This window comes from Lonchura striata, chromosome 4 (assembly GCF_050655825.1).
Source record: "Lonchura striata isolate lonStrDom1 chromosome 4, ASM5065582v1, whole genome shotgun sequence".
Lineage (NCBI taxonomy): Eukaryota > Metazoa > Chordata > Aves > Passeriformes > Estrildidae > Lonchura > Lonchura striata.
In genome coordinates this window covers 803,415-827,535 of record NC_140706.1, presented here as the reverse complement: position 1 = coordinate 827,535, position 24,121 = coordinate 803,415, and the positions used below count along the sequence as shown (strand labels likewise).

The 24,121-nt window shown below is 62.1% G+C and overlaps 1 protein-coding gene across 23 annotated transcripts in view; it reads right to left on the bottom strand.

The window, feature by feature from the left end:
- Positions 1 to 8,417, bottom strand: part of RAB11FIP5 (RAB11 family interacting protein 5) — a 43,096-nt gene extending 34,679 nt beyond the window's left edge. For 20 of the 23 annotated variants that reach the window (XM_085577312.1, XM_085577321.1, XM_085577324.1 and 17 more), the window contains exon 1: positions 7,987 to 8,416. In XM_085577312.1, coding sequence (XP_085433438.1) covers positions 7,987 to 8,363 — 377 coding nt within the window. In that variant the 5' untranslated portion in view covers positions 8,364 to 8,416. Of the gene's footprint in view, positions 1 to 7,986 lie in introns of all 23 variants that reach the window. The other 3 variants (XM_085577331.1, XM_085577332.1, XM_085577333.1) reach the window with 2 other exon arrangements.
- Positions 8,418 to 24,121: the final 15,704 nt, after the last annotated feature.

The following is a 24,121-nucleotide window of genomic DNA, read 5'->3' as shown; positions in this document are numbered from 1 at the left end:
TGTAAAACAGTGTGGAACACTTATGTGGGGACAGCCACAGCAGGAGTCAGGACGCAATCCCCTCAGCTGGATTTATCTGCTCACACTCCACAGCACCCAGGCTTTGTGTCCTCCCAGCTGCCTCCCAGCAAACCACCCTCGTGGGCAGCCAGCGACCTGAGCTGCCCAGACACCACAGGACAGGGGACAAAGTGACACTGGCAGTGCTGCTGATCCCCTGCCCTGGGCACAGGAGGCCAAAGTTAAAGCAGCAGGAGCCCTGAGCTGAGTCTGCGAGATGGCACAGCACCAGGAGCTGCTGCACAGGCTCCTGGCAGCCCCCCAGGGCACAGGGAGCACAGGAGAAACACCCTTGCCTGTGCATCCTTCCCACTGCCAGCTGGGAGAGGCACCGTGGCAGGTGAACACACAGAACCAGCACCAGGGGCTGGGGAATGGCTGTTCTCCAAGGGGACAGCAGTGCCAGGGCAGGGACAGCAGTGCCAGGGCAGGGACAGCAGTGCCAGGGCAGAGACACCAACATCAGGGCAGGGACAGCAGCACCAGGACAGGGACAGCAATGCCAGGGCAGGGACAGCAGCACCAGGGCAGGGACAGCAGTGCCAGGGCAGGGACAGCAGTGCCAGGACAGGGACAGCAGTGCCAGGGCAGGGACAGCAGCACCAGGGCAGGGACAGCAGCGCCAGGGCAGGGACAGCAGCCCCAGGGCAGGGACACCAACACCAGGGCAGGGACACCAACACCAGGGCAGGGACAGCAGTGCCAGGGCAGGGACAACAGCGCCAGGGCAGGGACAGCAGTGCCAGGGCAGGGACAGCAGCGCCAGGACAGGGACAGCAGCGCCAGGGCAGGGACACCAACACCAGGGCAGGGACAGCAGTGCCAGGGGAGGGACAGCAGTGCCAGGGCAGGGACACCAACACCAGGGCAGGGACAGCAGTGCCAGGATAGGGACAGCAGTGCCAGGACAGGGACAGCAGCGCCAGGACAGGGACAGCAGTGCTAAGGCAGGGACAGCAGTGCCGGGACAGGGACAGCAGTGCCAGGGCAGGGACACCAATCCCAGGGCAGGGACAGCAGTGCCAGGACAGGGACAGCAGCGCCAGGACAGGGACAGCAGTGCCAGGACAGGGACACCAATCCCAGGACAGGGACAGCAGTGCCAGGGCAGGGACAGCAGTGCCAGGACAGGGACAGCAGCGCCAGGACAGGGACAGCAGTGCCAGGACAGGGACAGCAGCCCCAGGAGGGCTCCTGGCACAGCTGAGCTCAGCACAGGCTCAGCACCAGCTGCCCCTGCAGCAGCAGGACTCAGGGCTTTGCCCAGCTGCTGGGAGAAAACCTGGATTTTCAGGTTCCTGGAAAATCCACGTGAAGCAGCAAGCAGCCTGAGTCTGCAGCTTTTTGGGGTGTCAGAGGGTGGAGGGTGATGGGGCAGCGCTCTCGGCCACCAACACACCAGACTCAACGTGCCAGATTAGCTAAGCTGGGATCAGACTGCTCAAATACCTTAAAAAACAAAAAAAAAGCAGAGTTTTCCTGCAGGAGAGCAGAGCAAGGGCCTTCAACTCCTGAAAACTGCAATGGCAGCTGGTGAAAATGGGGTTAGCTGGGCAGGTAGGAGCAGAATTACAGCCTGGGGAGCACCTGGGGCCTCTGCCCCGGGCTCCCAGCTCAGGGCAAATGCTTGCCTGGGGTCAGCTGGTCACCAAGGGTGGCATCTCATCCTGGTCACCAGAGATCCATCCCATCCTGGCCACCAGAGATCCATCCCATCCTGGCCACCAAGGCTGTTATCCCATCCTGGCCACCACAGAACCATCCCATCCTGGTCACCAAGGCTGTTATCCCATCCTGGCCACCAAAGGTGCCACCCCATCCTGGCCACCAAGGGTGCCATCCCATCCTGGTCACCAAGGCTGTTATCCCATCCTGGCCACCAGAGATCCATCCCATCCTGGTCACCAAGGCTGTTATCCAATCCTGGCCACCAAAGGTGCCACCCCATCCTGGCCACCAAGGGTGCCATCCCATCCTGGCCACCACAGATGCCACCCCAGCCCTGGCTGTGCCCGTGCCCCCACAGCAGAGCCTGCTGCCCCAGTTTTTGGCAGCTCCAGCCCCTCCTCCCCTGCAGCATTTCAACACTCCTGGGCGTTTCCTGCCTCCAGCTGCGTTCTCAGCCCCAGCCATCCCAGCTCAGGGCATCCCAGGAGCTCCCTGGTGCTCCTGGCCACCTCCCAGACCCTCACCAGCCTTGCTGGGCACTCTGCCCACGGGGAAAAGGGCTCTTTGGCCCTGGTGCAAACCTCCCACCCCAAATGCAGCCCAGAGCAGCAGTTTCCTGCTGCCCCACGGCAAGGTCTCCCTCTCCTGGGCCTGAGGACAGCCGTGCCAAGGGCAGAGCTGCAGGGATTGCCTGGCCTCAGCTCCCCAGGGAGCAGAGCGGGCTCAGCCTGGCTGTGACAGTGTCCCCTGGCACAGGGAGCCAAGGCCAGGCTGGGAATGAAGATGAGGAGGTCACAGGGGGGTGGCACGGCCCCAGCGCAGCACTAAGTGTGTCCTGATCTTCACGAAACGGGACAGGGACACAGCACAGGCACAGCCTGGGCTGGCAGAGCTCCACAAGGGCTGGAGGAGGAGGTGAGAGCAGGTCCGTGCCAGGGGGAACACGAGGACAGAGCCAGGGAAGCGTTTGCCACAGCAGGGAGGGGACGGGATGGGTCCCACCAGGCCAGCAGGGCACAAGTGCCTGGTGGGGGCCCACTGAGGGCAGGGATTTGGGAGCCTCCTTGGCTCTGAGGGAGCTTCTCACCCCTGCAAGGTGCCACACACCAAGCAGACAGGCAGCACCCATCCCTGGGCAGGATGGGCCCTTTGGAGAGCCCCTGATCAGCCCTCTGCTCCTCCAGCCTCCCTGCCCACGCGTGCCGGGGCCCACACCTCCTCCTCTGCTCCCTGCCTCCATGGCATGGCCCCCAGAGCCAGGGAACTCCCTGTCCCCTCCCCTCCATCGCCCCGGTGGCCTCAGGGACCAGGAAAGGTCCCTTGTGGTGAGGGAGAGCCCCGGCAGCCCCCCAGCCCCCCCAGCAGCAGCTGCCCCACAGCTGGGCAGGAAGGGGAACCACAGGAGGGAAGTGCAGCACGGAAGGGCTTTGGGGAAGTCTGAGCTGAGCTGATTCTGCAGCAGGAACAACTCCCCCAGCCGAGTTCCCCGTCGGGAGGCAGTGCAAGTCACTGCAGGAGCAGCAGAGCCAGGAATCTGAGTCCTGCTGCACCCACTGGGGCTCACACGCAGAGCCCGGCGCTGCAGACCCTGGCTTGGAGCCCTGCTCAAACCCCCTCAGCCTTTCCCCTGTCCCAGGGGCTGGGAGATCTCTGGGCCAGAAGGCAAATGGAAATGGTTCAGTGGAACGGCACCCAAGGGCCAGCTTGAGGCAGCCCAGGAAACCTTGAACCTCAGCTGCTTCCTGCTCAGCCCACACTGCACAGTGAGGGTTCCCAGGGGCTCCCGGCAGGAGAGGCAAGGCCCAGCCCTGCAGGTGTGCCAGGCACCTCCTGTCCCCCCGTGTCCCCTGCTCACCCAGGGGTGCTGTCACCGTGAGCTCCTGGGCACTCTGTGCCCCCTCCCCGGGACCCTGGGGCTCTGCTCAGATACCCTGGACCCTCCTTCCTGCCCTGCCAGGGCTGCCCAGGTGTCACAGTGAGCCCATGGGCACTCTGTGCCCCCTCCCCGGGACCCTGGGGCTCTGCTCAGATACCCTGGACCCTCCTTCCTGCCCCATGGGAGAGCCAGGGAAGCCCACCCTGCCCAAAGTCTGTACAGACCCCTGACATTTCCTGTTCATCCTCTTCTGCCCCGCTCTCCCATGGACACCACAGAATAAAGAGAGCTGAACCAACATATCTGGGGTAAGAGCCTCTTTTGGGAATCTTTGCCATCTCCTGATATTCCTCCCCTTCACAGCCTGCTTACCTCTGAGCTAGCCTAAGATATTTTGGGGATGTGCAGGGGGGGGAACATCAGGGTGCCACTCCTGGGCCAGAGCTCTGCACTGGGGAGGGACTGGGGACAAGGGCTGCGGGGACAGGGACGGGACACAGGAATGGATCCCAGGGGCAGAGGGCAGGAACGGCTGGAATATTGGGAATTGTTCCCTGGGAGGGCGGGCAGGAGCTGGGCTGGAATTCCCAGAGCATTCCCAGCTGGGGCTGCCCCTGCAGCGTCCCAGGCCAGGCTGGACACTGGGCTGGAGCAGCCTGGGACAGTGGGAGGTGTCCCCGTGGCAGGGGTGGCACTGGGTGGCTTTTACAGTCCTGCCAGCCCAAAGCACCCCGGGGTTCTCTGATCCATGCCAACCCAGCCTGGTGCCTTGGAGGGAGCCCCGTTTCTCTGGATGCCCCCCCAGCTTTCCCAGGTGCCAGCTGATGGGCTGGGTGTGCAGGGACAGCCCCTGGCTCGCTGCCACCCCGGGGATGAGCCCCACGGGGACTCCAAGGGCATTTCCTGCACGTTGGGAAGCAGAAGCAACAGCTGCCTCCTGAGTTCCCAAAATCCCTCTTTTCCTGGGCTGGACCCCGGCTTTGCAGACTGAGCACAGGACAGGGAAGGGCAGGACCAGGTCAGGGGAGGGGGTGAGGAGCAGGAGGTCCTGCCCAGGGCTCTGCATGCACAGAGGCTCAATGCAAAGGGGGAAGTGATGCTCGGGGCTTGCTTTGCCTGCCAAACCCCATCTCAGAGCTGCCCGGGCGTGGGGCAAACCCTGGGACGGCCAAAAATGCCATGAGAGCTCCCAGGCTGCTCTTGTGCAACTCCAGGAGTGGATTTTCCCCTGGCAAAGCACTGAAATGACCCAGGCTGAGCAGCACGAGGCAGCTCGGAAGCACCCCCGGCCTCCCCTGCCCGGGGAAGAGTCCAAGTTTGACGGAACATTTTCCACCCAGCCCAAAACAAGGATAACAATTATCACTGGGGAAGTTTCTGTGCAATGAAAACCTGCAGGGAAATGAGAGCAAGGTCAGAACACTGACAAGGGATCCTCAGCCTGAGCAGGCTCCCGCTCCAGCTGGCAGCAGGGCGAGACCCCAAAGCAGGCTCAGCCCCACAGCCCCCTTATCTCCCCCTCGGCCCCACAGCCCCCTTATCTCCCCAGCACAGGCCTGGCTGGGCTCAGCAGGACCAGCGCCGAGGGTGGGAGCCTCTGTTTGTTTTGCTCTTTCTAATCTGGGACTCAAAGTTTCCTCCTGACCAAAGTTGTTTCCAGAGCTCAAAGCCGGCTGGAAGCTCCTGGACAGGCAGAAGCCCCTGAGCTCCCCGTGATCCTTCTCCCACCTGGCTGGACCAGCTCCAGCCCCTGGGATTCTCCTCCAAAAACCAGTGTGGCCCCTCCAGGCTGCAGAGGTGCCACCCACCCTCGGGGCACAGGGTGAGACCTTCCCTCGTGTTTCCCGTGCTCGGGGCCACGGGTGAAAATGGAGTTTTAAAAGCTCCTGTGATCCTCACTGCCACAAGGGGAAGTGAATTTTCCTTATGCAAGCAAAGCTACAGGAAGGGAGGGAGGCAGACAGCAAATGCGAGAATCATGGAATGGGGCTGGGCTGGGAGGGACCGAAAGGATCATCCAATTCCATCCCTTCCCCTGTCCCAGGAGGCTCCAGAGCCATCCAGCCTGGCCTTGGGCACTCCAGGGATCCAGGGGCAGCCCCAGCAAATCTGGGAATTCCAGCCCAGCCCCTCCCCACCCTCCCAGCCAGGAATTCCCTGCCAAGATCCCAGCCCAAGCTCCCCTTTCCCAGTAGGAGCCATTCCCTGGCTCCTGTCCCTCTGTCCCTTGTCCCCAGTCCTCTCCAGCTCTCCTGGAGCCCCTGGAGCCCCTGGAAGGTGCTGGAAGGTCTCCCTGAAGCCTTCCCAAGCCGCTGGGGATGCCCCTGGCAGCAGGAGCGGTGTCACGGGGTGGCACAGGCTGGACATTGCTCCTGGGGGATCAGCAGCCCCTGAGCAGACCTTTGAGACCAGGAGCAAGGAGCAGGGCTGTGCAGAGCTCCAGGAATCCTCTGTCCCAGGGCAGGGCTGTGCAGAGCTCCAGGAATCCTCTGTCCCAGGGCAGGGCTGTGCACATCTCCACAAAACCTCTGTCCCAGGGCAGGGCTGTGCACAGCTCCATAAAACCTCTGTCCCAGGGCAGGGCTGTGCACAGCTCCAGAAATCCTGTCCCAGGGCAGGGCTGTGCACATCTCCACAAAACCTCTGTCCCAAGGAGCAGGGCTGTGCACATCTCCACAAAACCTCTGTCCCAAGAGCAGGGCTGTGCACATCTCCAAAAAACCTCTGTCCCAAGAGCAGGGCTGTGCACATCTCCACAAAACCTCTGTCCCAAGGAGCAGGGCTGTGCACAGCTCCAGGAATCCTCTGTCCCAGGGCTGTCCCAGTCCCGGGCTGCTCCCCATCCCCGCGTCTCTCCCGGGGCCCTGGGCAGTGCCCTTCCTCAGCCCCAGCTCCCGGCCCGGTGGCTGGCACGGCTGGGCTGGCAAAGCAGGAGAACACCGGGACGGTGCCAGGCCGCGTCCCGGGGCCGCTCTGCCCTGCCCGGCCCACGCTCGCCCCGGCTCGGGAGCTCTTTCCCCCCGGGAGAAGCTGTCCCGGCCCCGCTGCGTGGATCCCGCGCTGCCCGGGCGGCGGCGAGGCCGAATCCTGTCCGAGCCCGCAGCTCCGGGCACCGAGCCAGCACAACCCGGGGTTCGGGGGACGCTCCCAGAGGCACCGCCGGGTCTGCGACCGAGCCCCCCAAAACTCCTTCCCTAAGGAATTCCGGGCACAGTCCCGCGCTTGGCGAAGGCTCGGAAGCATTCGGATGTTGTGAGCCCTGCTGGGGAGGAGGAGGAGGGTCAGCAATTCCCTGGCACACTGGGATCTGTGCTGGAGGCAGTGCCAGGTCAGGGTCTGGAGCCCCAAACCCGGCACCCACAAAGCAGGTGACAACGGGGGGGCTGCAAAGCCACCGCAGCTCTCAGGGGACAAAGCACGGAGAGACAGAGCCCTGCGGGGTGCACAGGGACCCCGGGCCGTGCTGAGCCCTGCCCAGGGCGTGGATGGATGGGTGGGAGGATGGATGGGTGGGTGGATGGACGGACAGATGCTCCAGTGCCTTGTCCAGCACCATTCCCTTCCAAGGCCCCTTCTCCACGGTCCCTTCCTGGCACAGCCGGGATGTCCCACCCCTCCGGGCACGTCCTTCTTCCCGGAGCATCCCCGGGCCCTGCGATGGCCCGAGTCCCGCAGCGTCCTTCCAGGGTCACAGGGTGAGCCCAGCCTCGGAACCCCTGCCCAGGGCACCCGTGCCACCCCTCCTGCGGCGAGCACGGCCCGCAGAAAGCCCAGACGGGGATCTGCCACACCCCAGTCCCCGTGGCACGTCCCTAGGGTGGCCATGGTGATGCCCTTCCTCCTCCAGCAGCCGTCCTGGGGACACAGGGACCCCTGGGCACACAGTGACCCAGTGACAGCCACAGCAGGGCACTGGGGTGTCCGTGTACCCACCCTGGAGCACACAGTGACCCCGCAGTGCCCACCCTGGGGCACACAGTGACCCAGTGACAGCCACAGCAGGGCACTGGGGGGGTTCATGTGCCCACCCTGGGGCACACAGTGACCCAGTGACAGCCACAGCAGGGCACTGGGGGGGTTCATGTGCCCACCCTGGGGCACACAGTGACCCAGTGACAGCCGCGCCAAGACACTGGGATGTCCATGTGCCCACCCTGGGGCACACAGTGACCCCACTGCCCCTCCAGAGGTACCCAAGGACACCGTGACACCGCCCTGGGACACGGGAGGAGGGCAGGACAGCAGTCCCCGGCACACGGGGGTCCCCGTGCCCACCCTGGGACACGGGAGGAGGGCAGGACAGCAGTCCCCGGCACACGGGGGTCCCCGTGCCCACCCTGGCACCCCGAGCTGCCCCAGGCGCTGCCGTGCCCCGCACTCACCGCTCGTCGGGCTCGCGGCCGCGCTGCCGGGCGGGCTCCAGGGCCACCAGGGCCTGGCCCAGGAACCGGTCCATGCCCACGAGCGCCCGGTGCATCACGGTGAGCAGCAGCCCCGGGCAGGCCCCGGGCTCGGGCGGCAGCTCGAAGGCGCATTCCTCCCTCCACTCGGGGCTGCCGCCGCTCTTCTCGGCCACCGAGGTGCTGTACTTCTCGCGGCCCAGCTGGATCACGGTGTACGCGTCGCTGCCGCCCGCCTTGCCTTTGCCGCCGCCCTTGCAGCGCAGCCCGCGGGCCCGCACCACCGTCACCTGGACGTGCGTGGGCAGCCAGGCCGGGCAGCCCTCGGCGGGCAGCGCGGCCGCCCGCAGCAGCGCCATGGCCGGGCCGGAGCAGCGGCGGGGCCGGGCCGGGCCCCGCTCCCGAGCCGCCGCTGCCGCAGCGCCAGCGACACCGGCCGGGCCGGGCCCGCCGCAACGGCGCGGCCACGCCCAAACGGGCGGCCACGCCCACAAGGCGAGGCCACGCCCCCTGCCGCTCTAATACAGCCCATATCGGCGAGGCCACGCCCACTACCGGCCGGACCCCGCCCACAACGCGCTCGGCTCCGCCCCGCTCGGCTTTAGCCACGCCCACGAGCGCCCCGCGCCTGCCCCACCCGCCTTGGCCCCGCCCCGCCCCCGCGCGCTCCCAGGCCCCGCCCCGGAGGGGGCGGGGCCTGGGAGCGCGCGGAGGCGGGGCGGGGCCGAGGTGACGCCCCCCAGCCCCGACCCGGTCACACCCGGGCCGGTCACAGGTGTGTCCCTGCCCAGGTGTGTCCCTGTCCAGGTGTACCATGTACATACAAGCACACAAGTGTGTCTGTACCCAGGTGTGCTTATACCCAGGCGTGCCCATTCCCAGGTATGCCCATGCCCAGGTGTGTCCCTGCCCAGGTGTGCCCATGCCCAGGTGTGTCCGTGCCCAGATATGTCCATGTTCAGGTGTGTCCATTCCCAGGTGTGTCTGTACCCAGGTGTGCCCATGCCCAGGTGTTTTCACATCCAGATGTGCTCACTCCCAGGTGTGCCCATTCCAGGCATGTCCATCCCGAGGTGTGCCCATGCCCAGGTGTGTCCATGCCCAGGTGTGCCCATGCCCAGGTGTGCCCTGCCCACACCCCACACCTGCACCCCCCACACCCGTGTGTGCCCCCCGGCTGCCGCAGCCCCCCGGGCCAGGCGCCCACGGGAGCAGCTTCCCGGTGTCCCCACGGGTGGCCCCGGTGGCACCGAGCCAGCGCAGCTTCCCCCGCTCACCGCTCGCACCTGGGGCGTGTTCCCGGGCCGGTGGGGGCCGGGGGCTCGGTGCCGATGTCCCTTTAAACCCCGTCAAACCCCGTCAAAGTCCGTCAAACCCCGTCCGAGCCCCGTTAAACCCCGTTGAACCCCGTTGAACCCCGTTAAACCCCGTCCAACCCCGTTAAACCCCGTCCAACCCCGTCCGAGCCCCTTTAAACCCCATTAAACCCCGTCAAACCCCGTCCAACCCCGTCCAACCCCGTTAAACCCCGCCAAACCCCGTCAAACCCCGTTAAACCACATTAAACCCCGTTAAACCCCATTAAACCCCGTTAAACCCCGTCCAACCCCGTTGAACCCCGTTGAACCCCGTCGAACCCCTCAAACCCCGTTAAACCCCTCAAACCCCGTCAAACCCCGTCAAACCCCGTCAAACCCCGTCAAACCCCGTTAAACCCCGTCCGAGCCCCGTTAAACCCCGTTGAACCCCGTCGAACCCCTCAAACCCCGTCAAACCCCGTCAAACCCCGTTAAACCCCGTCAAACCCCGTCAAACCCCGTCAAACCCCGTCCGAGCCCCGTTAAACCCCGTTGAACCCCGTCAAACCCCGTTGAACCCCATCAAACCCTGTTAAACCCCGTTAAATCCCGTCAAACCCCGTCAAACCCCGTCAAACCCCGTTGTACCCCGCCAAACCCCCTCAACCCCTCAAACCCCGTTGAACCCCCTCAAACCCCGTTAAACCCCTCAAACCCCATCAAACCCCGTTAAACCCCGTTAAATCCCGTTAAACCCCTCAAACCCCGTTGAACCCCCTCAAACCCCCCCAATCCCCCCCAACCCCCCCCAAACCCCGTCCAGCCCCGGGCTCGGCCCGTCGCCGCCCGGTGCCCGCAGCAAGGTCGGCCGGGCGATGCCGCCGCGATAAGGCGCGGCCGGGCCGGGCCGGGCCGGGCCAGCCCTGCCCTATCGCGGCCATCGGCCCCGCCGCCCCCGGCGCCCCGCTCCCGTTCCGCTCCGGCGCGGGGACACGGCCCGGGACAGCGGCAGCGGACACCGGGAGGGCACGGGGAGGGCACGGGGAGGGGCACTGATGGGGGACACAGAGAGGAGATACCGGGAGGGGACACGGAGAGGGGATATGGAGAGGGGACACCGAGAGGGGACACGGAGAAAGGACACGGAGAGGGGACACCGGGAGGGGACACGGAGAGGGGACACCGGGAGGGGACACGGAGAGGGGACACCGAGAGGGGACACGGAGAAAGGACACGGAGAGAGGACACGGAGAGGAGCACGGGGAGGGAACACGGAGAGGGAACACGGAGAGGAGATACCGGGAGGGGACACGGAGAGGGGACACCGAAAGGGACACCGAGAGGGGTCACTGAGCAGGGACATTGAGAGGGGACACGGAGAGAGTACACAGAGAGGGGCACTGATGGGGGACACAGAGAGGAGATACGGGGGGGACACGGAGAGGGGACAGTGAAAGGGACACGGAGAGGGGACACTGAGCAGGGACATTGAGAGGGACACGGAGAGGGGACACTGAGCAGGGACATTGAGAGGGACACGGAGAGGGGACACTGATTGGGGTCACTGAGTGAGGACACCAAGAGGGGACACTGAGGCTGTTCGGAGCAGGGACATTGAGAGGGGACACAGAGACGGGACACTGGGCAGGGACACTGAGGATGTTTGGAGCAGGGACACTGAGAGGGAACACTGAGAGGGGACATTGAGAGGGGACAGTGAGCAGGGGCACTGAGCAGGGACACCAAGAGGGGACACAGAGAGGGGACACTGAGGCTGTTTGGAGCAGGGACACTGAGAGGGGACACTGAGCAGGCTCTGAGGTCCCTTCCCCATCACTCCGTGATCCTGTGTCCTTTCCCTTTGGGGACACCAAAGGGGCTCTGAGGTCCCTTCCAGCCCCGTCACTCCATAATCCCGTGTCCCTCCCCTTGGGGACACAAAAGGGGCTCTGAGGTCCCTTCCAGCCCCGTCACTCCATAATCCCGTGTCCCTTCCCCTTGGGGACACCACAGGGGCTCTGAGGTCCCATCCAGCCTCATCCTTCCATAATCCCGTGTCCCTTCCCTTCCCTCTGGGGACACCACAGGGGCTCTGAGGTCCCATCCAGCCCCGTCACTCCATAATCCCGTGTCCCTCCCTTCCCCTTGGGGACACCAAAGGGGCTCTGAGGTCCCATCCAGCCCCGTCACTCCATAATCCCGTGTCCCTTCCCTTGGGGACACCAAAGGGGCTCTGAGGTCCCATCCAGCCCCGTCACTCCATAATCCCGTGTCCCTTCCCTTGGGGACACCAAAGGGGCTCTGAGGTCGCATCCAGCCCCGTCACTCCATAATCCCGAGTCCCTTCCCTTGGGGACACCAAAGGGGCTCTGAGGTCCCTTCCAGCCCCGTCACTCCATAATCCCGAGTCCCTCCCCTTCCCCTTGGGGACACCAAAGGGGCTCTGAGGTCCCATCCAGCCCCGTCACTCCATAATCCCGAGTCCCTTCCCTCCCCTTGGGGACACCAAAGGGGCTCTGAGGTCCCATCCAGCCCCGTCACTCCATAATCCCGTGTCCCTTCCCTTGGGGACACCAAAGGGGCTCTGAGGTCCCTTCCAGCCCCGTCACTCCATAATCCCGTGTCCCTTCCCTTGGGGACACCAAAGGGGCTCTGAGGTCCCATCCAGCCCCGTCACTCCATAATCCCGTGTCCCTTCCCTTGGGGACACCAAAGGGGCTCTGAGGTCCCATCCAGCCCCGTCACTCCATAATCCCGAGTCCCTTCCCTCCCCTTGGGGACACCAAAGGGGCTCTGAGGTCCCATCCAGCCCCGTCACTCCCTGATCCCATGTCCCTTCCCCTTGGGGACACCAAAGGGGCTCTGAGGTCCCATCCAGCCCCGTCACTCCCTGATCCCATGTCCCTTCCCCTTGGGGACACCAAAGGGGCTCTGAGGTCCTTTCTAGCCCCATCACTCCATAATCCCGAGTCCCTTCCCTCCCCTTGGGGACACCAAAGGGGCTCTGAGGTCCTTTCTAGCCCCATCACTCCATAATCCCGAGTCCCTTCCTCCCCGTGGGGACACCAAAGGGGCTCTGAGGTCCCTTCCAGCCCCGTCACTCCATAATCCCGTGTCCCTCCCCTTGGGGTTCCTGCTCGCCCCGTCGCAGCTGACGGGGCAGAAGCCGCCGAGTGCAGGAGGAGCCACATTCCCCCAAAGCCTCCCAGCAGAGCCGGGAGCTGCAGCAAAGCCCGTCTTTTCTCTCTCGGGGTGTGCTGCCCCAGCCGTATGCAAATATCCCATTAAAATATGCTTGATAGGGAATAAAAACCGACCGGGAATCGCTTATCACCGAGATGAACTCCAATCCAATTATCCCTCCAGTCCAGGGCCGCTCCAGCGCCTGCCCCTTATCCCTCCTCACATCTGCTGCTGATTTTCCCTTCTTTTGATTGTTTTTCCCCATTTTTTTATGCTCTGATTATCTCGACTCTCAGCACATCTCCTCCTCTCCGCCGCTTCCCATCTTTTACCTGCATAATTGGGATTTTTTTCCATCTCCCTTCACCCTTCCTGCCCTGCTCCTATTTATTTATCTTGTATTTATTCATCTCTTTGATTTCACGCTCACCTTTGCATTTGATGCATAAGGAGGGTTTTTAATTACCCCTAAATCAATTACTGCTTTTTTTTTTATTCCATTCTGGCATCAAAGGGAACACAGGCATCCTTTGCAGCACCCTCAGCGAGCCTGGGCTGAGTGAAATTTTCCTTTAATTCTCGTTCCAACTTTAATTTTTTTTTTCTTTATATTTTCCTTCATTTAATTAAATTTTTGTTTTAATATCAATTCTTGCTTTGGCTTTAATTTCTGCTGTAATTTTTTTCCCCTATTTTTTCCCAATTTTAATTTAATTTTTTCTTTTCATTTCTCCTTCAACTTTAACCATTCCTTCAGTTTTTTATTTATTTAATTTTTCCTTTAATTTCTCCTTCAACGTTAACCATTCTTTCAATTTTTGAGTAATTTAATTTTTTTCTTCCTCCTCCTCCATGGAATCTCCCTCCCCCAGCTCACCCAAAACCCTGGATGTGGACTCCCAACAAACCCAGCTCCCATCCTGGGAAGAAGCTGGAAAACAACACAAATACACTGACTTTTCTTCCCTTTTTTCCATATTTTTGGTCCAAAATCCCGCTCTGCATCCCAATGGGAGCAGCAGCTGCTCAGCCCAGGAGCTTCCCTGGATCTGGATTGGGATTGGGATTGGGATTAGGATTAGGATTAGGATTAGGATTAGGATTAGGATTAGGATTGGGATTAGGATTGGGATTGGGATTGGGATTAGGATTAGGATTAGGATTAGGATTAGGATTAGGATTAGGATTAGGATTAGGATTAGGATTAGGATTAGGATTAGGATTAGGATTGGGATTGGGATTGGGATTGGGATTGGGATTGGGATTGGGATTGGGATTAGGATTAGGATTAGGATTAGGATTGAGATTGGGATTAGGATTAGGATTAGGATTAGGATTGGGATTGGGATTGGGATTGGGATTGGGATTGGGATTGGGAATCGGATTTAAATTGGGATTTGGGATAGGAATGGGAATGGGATTGGGAATGAGATTTGGAATGAGATTGGGATTAGGGATGCCAAACCAGGCTTTGCTTGGGAAGGCTGTGATCTCATTCCCACATCTGGGATTCCATTCCAGGTCTGGGATCCCATTCCCAGTGCTGGGATCCCATTCCCAGGGCTGGGATCCCATTCATTCCCAGGGCTGGGATCCCATTCATTCCCACAGCTGGGATCCCATTCCCACAGCTGGGATCCGATTCCCAGTGCTGAGATTCCATTCCAGGGCTGAGATCCCATTCATTCCCAGGGCTGGGACCCCATTCCCAGGGCTGGGACCCCATTCCCAAGGCTGGGATCCCATTCATTCCCAGGGCTGGGACCCCATTCCCAAGGCTGGGATCCCATTCCCACAGCTGGGATCCCATTCCCACAGCTGGGATCCCATTCCCAGGGCTGGGATTCCATTCCCACAGCTGGGATCCCATTCATTCCCAGGGCTGGGATCCCATTCTCAGTGCCGGGATTCCATTCCAGAGCTGGGATCCCATTCCCAGTGCTGGGATTCCATTCCCAGAGCTGGGATTACATTCCCAGTGCTGGCCCAGAGCTGGGATTACATTCCCAGTGCTGGGATTACATTCCCACATCTGGGATCCCATTCCCAAGGCTGGGATCCCATTCCCAGTGCTTGGATTCCATTCCCACATATGGGATCCCATTCCCAGGGCTGGGATCCCATTCCAACAGCTGGGATCCCATTCCCAGTGCCGGGATTCCATTCCAGGGCTGGGATCCCATTCCCAGTGCTGGGATTCCATTCCAGGGCTGGGATCCCATTCATTCCCAGGGCTGGGATCCCATTCATTCCCAAGGCTGGGATCCCATTCCCAGCGCTGGGATCCCATTCCCAGTGCTGGGATTCCATTCCCAGTGCTGGGATTACATTCCCACATCTGGGATCCCATTCCCAAGGCTGGGATCCCATTCCCAGTGCTGGGATTCCATTCCAGAGCTGGGATTACATTCCCAGTGCCGGGATTCCATTCCAGGGCTGGGATCCCATTCCCAGTGCCGGGATTCCATTTCCAGGGCTGGGATCCCATTCCCAGTGCCGGGATTCCATTTCCAGGGCTGGGATCCCATTCATTCCCAGAGCTGGGATCCCATTCCCACAGCTGGGATCCCATTCTCAGGGCTGGGATTCCAATCCCAGTGCTGGGATTCCATTCCCACAGCTGGGATCCCATTCCCAGGGCTGGGATCCCATTCCCAGGGCTGGGATCCCATTCCCAGGGCTGGGATCCCATTCATTCCCAGGGCTGGGATCCCATTCCCACAGCTGGGATCCCATTCCCAGTGCCGGGATTACATTCCAGGGCTGGGATCCCATTCCCAGTGCCGGGATTCCATTCCCAGTGCTGGGATCCCATTCCCAGTGCTGGGATTCCATTCCCACAGCTGGGATCCCATTCCCAGTGCTGGGATCCCATTCCCAGTGCTGGGATCCCATTCCCAGTGCTGGGATTCCATTCCCACAGCTGGGATCCCATTCCCAGTGCTGGGATCCCATTCCCAGTGCTGGGATTCCATTCCCACATCTGGGATCCCATTCCCAGTGCTGGGAGCTCATTCCCAGTGCTGGGATTCCATTCCCACATCTGGGATCCCATTCCCAGTGCTGGGATCCCATTCCCAGTGCTGGGATCCCATTCATTCCCAGGGCTGGGACCCCATTCCCAAGGCTGGGATCCCATTCCCAGTGCTGGGATTCCATTCCCAGTGCTGGGATCCCATTCCCAGGGCTGGGATCCCATTCCAGGCCTCGTTGGCTCTCTGGATCCATTTTGGGTTGGAGCCGAAAGCCAGGATTGAGTGATGGCAGTGGGGAAGGGAAGGGAAGGGAAGGGAAGGGAAGGGAAGGGAAGGGAAGGGAAGGGAAGGGAAGGGAAGGGAAGGGAAGGGAAGGGAAGGGAAGGGAAGGGAAGGGAAGGGAAGGGAAGGGAAGGGAAGGGAAGGGAAGGGAAGGGAAGGGAAGGGAAGGGAAGGGAAGGGAAGGGAAGGGAGAGCAGAGCTGGGAGTGCAGCAGCTCCAAGGTGGGAGAGGCTGGAAATGACCCAAAAACCCCCAGCATGGGCTGATCCCAAAGGAAAGGTGGGAATTGTGTCCCTGTGCCCTCAGGTGAGAGCCCACCTGCAGAGCTGCTCCTGCTCCTGGATCCCAAATCCAGGAGGACGTGGAGCTGCTGGAGAGAGCCCAGAGGAGGCCCCGGAGCTGCTCCAGGGCTGGAGCCCCTCTGCTCTGGAGCCAGGCTGGCAGAGCTGGGAATGTTCTCCTGGAGAAGGGAAAATTCCAGGGAATGCTCAGAGTGCCTGGAGGGGCTCCAGGAGAGCTGGAGAGGGACTGGGGACAAGGGACAGAGGGACAGGAGCCAGGGAATGGCTCCCACTGGGAAAGGGGAGCTTGGGCTGGGATCTTGGCAAGGAATTCCAGGCTGGGAGGGTGGGGAGGGGCTGGGCTGGAATTCCCAGATTTGCCGGGGCTGCCCCTGGATCCCTGGCAGTGCCCAGGTCAGGCTGGATTCCCCTGGCACAGTGGGAGCTGTCCCTGCCTGGCACTGGATGATCCTTTCGGTCCCTTCCAACTCCAAGCACTCCACGGGTCCATGGCATCTCTTCCCCGAGGACATCCATCCCTGCAAACACTCCCACCACCCTCAGAGCACCCCCAAACCCGGACACACGGACTGGGGCTGCCAGCGGCGCCCGGAGCTCCCCCAGCCCCAATTCCTGGGAATACCGAGAGCAAAGCCTGTTGGATCCCTTGGGAAGGGGGTGGTGCAGAACCCCAGCTGGGCAGTGGAACAGGGAGCGAGGGGAGCGGGGCGGTGGGGGAAGGGGCCTGAGCCGAGACAAATAAAGAGTTCAAATGGGAAACCATTAAAACTAAACTCAAGTCAAATAAATGGAAAGCGGGGGAGATAAGGCGCCGGCGCCCTCGCTGCCTATTTAACATTCATTGGATTGAATAATCAGGCCTCATTATCTCAAATTGCTGCATATTTGCCCTCAAAATGCTAATTTGAAAGTTGGCTGCGAGCGCCGTCTGCCTATTTTGACTAAAATATGATTTTGCTTTATTGTGCGGCGCTCGTAGCTCCGGGGGCATTTCCCCTGCGCCAGGCGCACCGGGAATGGGCAGGAAAAGGGGAGGACAAAATCACCCAACATTTATCAAAAGCCGGCCCGGGAGGAGAGCGGGGCCCTGCTTTGCGTAGAAATGGCATTTTTAGGCGTCGCGGTGAAATTAAAGCGTTATCAGGCGCTTTTCGGGATGGACGCTTTATCGCTCATCTCGGGAAGGGAAATGGGAGAAATAATTTGCTTTTATTCTGATTGTTTGGCGGAGCGGGGAGGGCAGGAGGCTCCTCCCTCCCCTCTCCCTTCTCCTCGCCCCCCCGTCCCCTTCACCCGCCCTTCCAGGGGCAAAATCGACGCTCCGGCCTTATCCAGCGGGTCCCACACGGAGCATTTGCCGCGTTTGATCTCGGGCCGGGATTCGGAGCCTCAGTCGCTGGGTGTGATCCCCCTTCCTGGAAGTCAATCCGCGGATACTCGGCGGGGCGAGCCGGGGCGCCCCGGTCCCGCCCGGGCGATGCCGCCCGAGGAAGGACGCAGAGCCCCCCGCGCTGTTTGCCCAGCGATTGTGTGCGGATTAAAGGGGCTCCCGGGAGGCCACGGAGCCTTGTTGACCAAGCGGGCTGGAAATCCGGCGCCATCAATTCCGCGGGCGCCTCTGGATTTGGCAATGACGCCGCTGGGACTGTCCCGGCGGGCAGATGGAGCGGCGCGACCCGCCCGCCCCGGGGCAGATGGTGACGGGAGGGTCCCCCCGGGGGGCTGCTGGCCCCGGGGAGGCTGCGAGCCCAAGGCGGCTCCAGGGACAAAGTCAGCACGCGAAGGACAAAGCTCCCCTTCCTTCCCGGTCCCACATCACACCCAAAGGCTCGGGCAGAGCTCCTGCGGGTCAGTGACACCAAAGCACGGCGAGGGGACGGCTCAGACCCCCTCATCCATCGGGACAAAGCTCTGTGCCAAACCGTGGCAGCACATTTCTCCCTCTCTCAGGGTTTGTCATGGAGGCGCACAGAGAGAAACGAAAGAGAAAACAATTTCTGTGAAAAATCCTGAGAGAGGGAGAAATGTGCTGCCGCAATAAACGTCCTGGGAAAAACCTCCTGGCACTGGGGTGTCCCACCCCAGTGTGTCCCACCCCACTGTCCCCAATCCCACTGTGTCCCCATCCCACTGTCCCACCCCGGTGTGTCCCCATCCCACTGTCCCCATCCCTCTGTCCCATTTCGGTGTCCCCAGTTCCGCTGTTCCCATCCCACTGTCCCATTCCTATGTCCCAAATCCCGCTGTCTCCAATCCCTCTGTCCCATTCCTATGTCCCAAATCCCGCTGTCTCCAATCCCTCTGTCCCATTTCAGTGTCCCCAATCCCACTGTCCCCATCCCTCTGTCCCCAGTCCCACTGTCCCCATCCCTCTATCCCATTTCAGTGTCCCCATCCCTCTATCCCATTTCCATGTCCCAAATCCCTCTGTCCCATTTCTATGTCCCCAACCCCGCTGTCCCCAATCCCTCTATCCCATTTCCGTGTCCCCGATCCCACTGTCCCCATCCCTCTGTCCCATTTCCATGTCCCCATCCATCTGTCCCATTTCCCTGTCCCCATCCCTCTGTCCCATTTCCATGTCCCCATCCCTCTGTCCCATTTCAGTGTCCCCAATCCCTCTATCCCATTTCCATGTCCCCATCCCTCTGTCCCATTTCCATGTCCCCATCCCTCTGTCCCATTTCCATGTCCCAAATCCCTCTGTCCCATTTCCATGTCCCCATCCCTCTGTCCCATTTCCATGTCCCCATCCCTCTATCCCATTCCCATGTCCCCATCCCTCTGTCCCATTTCCATGTCCCAAATCCCTCTATCCCATTTCCATGTCCCCATCCCTCTATCCCATTCCCATGTCCCCATCCCTCTATCCCATTCCCATGTCCCCATCCCTCTGTCCCATTTCCATGTCCCAAAACCCTCTATCCCATTTCCATGTCCCCATCCCTCTGTCCCCTCCCGGCGCTGCCGGGGCCCAGCGCGGTCTGGGGTCGCCCTCTGGCGGTCACTGAGGGAACGGCTCCACTGGGACCCCACTGGGACCCAACTGGGACCCAACTGGAATCCTACTGGGACCTTCTCAGAACCCCACTGGACCTCACTGGGATCCCACTGGGACCCCTGCTAACTGGGGCTGTCACTAACTGGGGCTGTCACTAACTGGGATCCCTGGATCCCTGCGGATCAGAGATGCTCAGCACTTCAGGTGCCTCTGGGACTTGGACCCAGAGGCTCCAAAATGAGGATTTTTCTCTGGAAGTGGCTCCTATGGCACCGCCAGCATCCGAAGGAGCTTGGGTGGGGAGCAGGAGCGAAGCAGAGTGGGCAGGGGAGGGCAGGAACCCCAGCAGAGCCACAGCTCCAAACCCCCAGGACAGAAATTAGGAAGATTGTGGAGAAAAAAATCCCAACTCATCCTTTTTCCTTCAGGTGCATGGAAAAAGCTTTGAACATGGCATGCCCCTGCTGCCTCAGCTCCTGAAGGATCCATCCCAGCCCTGGGATCCCATCCCATTCCTGGTGATCAAACCCAGCCCAGGGGGACCTGTCCCAGTCCCAAGGGTCTCCTTCCCAGCACCCAGCTGCTGCAGGACAGCCCAGTTTGGGCTTTGGGGCACATTCAACCCCGTATCATTCAGCTATGGATGGCATTATCTGCAGAAATTCCTCTGTTGGAGCCCCCAGCTTCCGAAATCTCCTATACAAGGAGTTTCTCGGGTCAGGCAAATCTACCAGGGTTGAAACATTTTTTTTTTCTTTATTTTTCCTGCATTTTCACCTTCAAACAGCTGGGCTGACCTGTGCATATCCAAGCCCTGCTTGGGAAAATCTCCCTGGAGCTGGGTCAGGTCTTTGGAGAGAAGAAGTGGAGCTGCATATCTTAGGATGCTTAAGGGAGAGCTTTGCTCTGCATCCCAAATGCGGGTGTGAGACCTTTAATAACTGGAAAAAAGCGGATTTTCTTGGGGGTTGATGTGGAATTCCAATAAAACGATCCCACAAAGGACTAGGGTCAGGTCTGGATCCTCCTCAGCCACTTGATGGCAGCGGGTATCCGAACACTTCCCTTTTTCCCGGTAATTTCGGCTGCATTGGTAGAAAATTTCCCTTTTTCTGGCAAACTGGGAGCGTCCCGGCCCCACAGCGCAGGGCTGCCGGTCGGACAGGGGGGTTTGGGGGTGAAAGGCTGCCAGAGCTGGGACGGACACGTGGACAGCCGGACAGCCGGACAATGGACAGAGGGATGCTGCAGGACAGGGGATGGACACAGAGCCCAGGGGGTCCTGGGGCTCCGGGAGCACCCCGAGCCTGCCCAGGGACCCTGGAGGCTCCATCCCCTGCGAAGCACACCCGGCCCAGGCCTAACCCGGCCCAGGCCTAACGAGCTCGGGCACTAATTAGCTCAGGAGCCTTCGGCAATTAACCCCCAAAACCAGGCAGAGCCAGCCCTGATTCACAGCCCACTTCTGGCCCCGGGCCTGCTGACAGGGGACCCTGAAAGGCTCTGTGGGCACCGACCCCTATTCCAGCTCTCCCTGCTCCTCGTCTGCACAGCAGCACCTCCCCAAATTTCTGACACCTCCCCTCCCTCTCTCCAGGACAGGATTCTCCCACCTGGAAAAGAACTGATCCAAAAAACTGCTGGGATACCTCTGCCTCCATTTCACCCCAAGTGGTTTGGATGCCAATGTTCCCTCCATTTCACCCCGAGTGGTTTGGATCCCCCCGTCCCCTCCATTTCACCCCGAGTGGTTTGGATCCCAATGTTCCCTCCATTTCACCCCGAGTGGTTTGGATCCCAGCCCGTGGATCCCAAACACCTCTGGACACCAGTGTCCCCATTTCAGCTCCCGATCCCCACGATCCCAAAGCACCGCTGGCTCCCAGTATCCCCATTTTGGCCCTGTATCACCTGGATCCCAATCCCACGGGTGCCACCAGGGTCCCACCCGGCCCAGGGACGCTGGCACCCCCACCCTGGGACCACCCGGCTCTGGGAGGGCTCCAGGGGTGTTTGCTGAGCTCCACCAAACAGAGGAGAGGAAAAAGGGAATAAAGAAAGGGAAAGCAGCTCCTATGCAAACACAGCCGAGCCCGCCGAGAGCCTCCAGCCTTTTTATCTCCCCAGGGCCGTCATTGCGGCTCGGTGGCACCGAATCCGCTTTCATCTCTGCGGCTCGGTGGCACCGAATCCACCGTTCATCCCTGCGGCTCGGTGGCACCGAATCCGCCGTTCATCTCTGCGGCTCGGTGGCACCGAACCCACCGTTCGTCTCTGCCCCTCCCGGGGCCCTTCCCTGCCCAGCGCGGTGCCAGCGGCGGCGGGAGGGGTCCCAGTGCCGCTCCCGGAATGCGGCGTCCGCCGCGGGATTTTTGGGCTCTTTTGGAGCCCAGACCCCCCCGGGGAGCTCCCGGCCCGGGGTTCCCGGTACCGCGGCTCCGGGGGTGCCCGTGTCCATCCCCGAGGAGCTCGGTGGGCGGCTGCAGAGCAGAGGCTGCTCCCGGCCGGGCTCAGCCGCTGATGGCTTTTCCAGCCCTGCTCGGGGCCATTCCCGGCCCGGGGCAGCGCCGGCTCTGTCCCTGGGCACAGCCGAGCTGGGGGATGCTGCGGGGGATGCTGCGGTGCAGCTGCGGCCCCGGCGCGGCTCCCCGGCCCATTTCCTCCCCGGTAAAGCCCCGGTAAAGCCCCGGTTCTGTCCCTGGGCACAGCCGAGCCGGGGATGCTGCGGGGGATGCTGCGGTGCAGCTGCAGCCCCGGCCCGGCTCCCCGGCCCATTTCCTCCCCGGTAAAGCCGCGGGCCCGGGGCAGCCTTTGGCCGCCCGTCCCCCGCCGCGCCGGCCGAGGTGTGACTTTTCCCAGCTCGTTAGGACAAGCTGCGGGATTTTTAACAGGCTCAGACCCTAATGAGCATCTGAATCCCATCAGCCGGGCTGGGGGTGCAGGGAGAGGCCCCCCGCCCCGCCGCTGCGCCAGCACATCCCTGGGCTCCCCTGCCCTCGCTCAGCCCAACCCTACCCTGAGCCCCCCAAAAGCGGCTGTGCCGGGGGTGCGGGCTGGGGACGCGGCTCAGGGGGCCAAGGGGGACCCCAGGGCCCGGCCCCGGGAATTTGGCGGCCTTGGGGTGACGCTGTGTGGGCCCACTGAGGAATTCAGAGCCAGTGTGGGAGGACAAGGGGGGGGTCTCTGCCCCGGGGGTGGGGGGACATGGGGGGACATCCCAGTCAAGGGCGGGGGGACATGGGACAACATCTGAAATGGGGACAGGGGCCGTGGGGATATCTTCCCATCGAGGGTAAGGTGACACGGGGGGACACGCAGTCAAGGACAAGGGGACATTGCCATCGAGATCTGGGGACCCCGCGGTGGGACATCCGTACCGAGGGCTGGGGGACCCGAGGGGACACCCGACGGAGCAGGGGGAGCGGAGAGGCGCCGGCCGGGGCAGGGGCGATGCCGGCCCCGCCTCGCCGCCCCCGGCCGCTCCTTCGGCATCGCGGCGCTGCTGGGCCGGGACCCCCCCGGGGCTGCCCCCGGCCCCTCCGGTCTGCGCCTCACCGAGGAGCAGCTGAGCTCCACCCGCTCCTGCAGCCCCAGGGGCTGGGACTGTCCCCAGGAGCTGGGACTGTCCCCAGGGGCTGGGACCGTCCCCAGGGGCTGGGACCGTCCCCAGGGGCCGGGACTGTCCCCAGGGGCTGGGACTGTCCCCAGGGAGCTGGGACCGTCCCCAGGGGCCGGGACTGTTCCCCAGGGGCCGGGACTGTCCCCAGGGAGCTGGGACTGTCCCCAGGGGCTGGGACCGTCCCCAGGGGCCGGGACTGTTCCCCAGGGGCTGGGACCGTCCCCAGGGGCTGGGACCGTCCCCAGGGGCCGGGACTGTTCCCCAGGGTCTGGGACCGTCCCCAGGGGCTGGGACCGTCCCCAGGGAGCTGGGACTGTCCCCAGGGGCTGGGACCGTCCCCAGGGAGCTGGGACTGTCCCCAGGGGCTGGGACCGTCCCCAGGGAGCTGGGACTGTTCCCCAGGGGCTGGGACCGTCCCCAGGGGCCGGGACTGTTCCCCAGGGAGCTGGAACTGTCCCCAGGGGCCGGGACTGTCCCCAGGGAGCTGGAACTGTCCCCAGGGGCCGGGACTGTCCCCAGGGAGCTGGGACTGTCCCCAGGGAGCTGGGACTGTCCCTCAGCACGGAGCCCCGGGCTGCTGATTGCACAGCTTTTCAGTTAAAAAGGTTGGTGGATGGCAGCTGGGGAAACTGAGGCACGGTGCAGCTGTCTGAGAGCCAGGAACGTGTGTCCCTCTTCAGGCTGGACTCCTCCAGCACTGGCAGGTGCCGTTCCTGGAGGCAGGGAGCAGTTTTCCATCTTGTCAGGGATGGACGGGACGCTGCCTGACCCAGGGGCCACGGAGCAGCCGGGTTGGGAAGCCGAGCTTGACCCTTCCCTAGGGGGAATTGCTGGAATCTCCATCCTTGGAAGCGTTCAGAAACACGAGTGTGGCACCTGGGGACGGGGTTGGTGCTGAGGGTGGCTTAATGGTTGGACTCAGTGACTTTCCAGACTTCATTCCATGACTCTGTGCTCCCAAGGTGAAAGTCTGGCTCCAAAACCGGAGGATCAATGGAACAGCAACGAGCCAAACTGGCCAAAATGGGTTTGGGCACCCCGCAGAGGAGCCCAGACTCGCAGAGCCACCACGAGGAGGACAAGGACTTCCCAGCAGAGTCAGGGCAGGGCCAGGAGGACACGTCCTTGTCCCCAGGGTCAGCCCCTGCACAGACTGACAGAGCTGCTGAGCCACCACGGGCCTGTGCGTGTATTACAGGATGTACCATAGCTGGCAATATCCAATGTATACAGGAGATACAGGCACCCCGGGGCGTGGGGCTGAAATAAATTATTTATGCAACTCCTGGCTCATCTGTGCAGGAATAACCTCCATTCCTGCAGGGTTTCTTCCTGGGAGCTGACCTGGGGCCGTGGGAGCCACTGCAGCCTCAGCTCACCCCAGAGGTGTCAGGAGCTTCAGAGCCCCTGAATCCCGGAGAGGATTTCACCACAACGCCCTGCGCTGCCCACAGCCC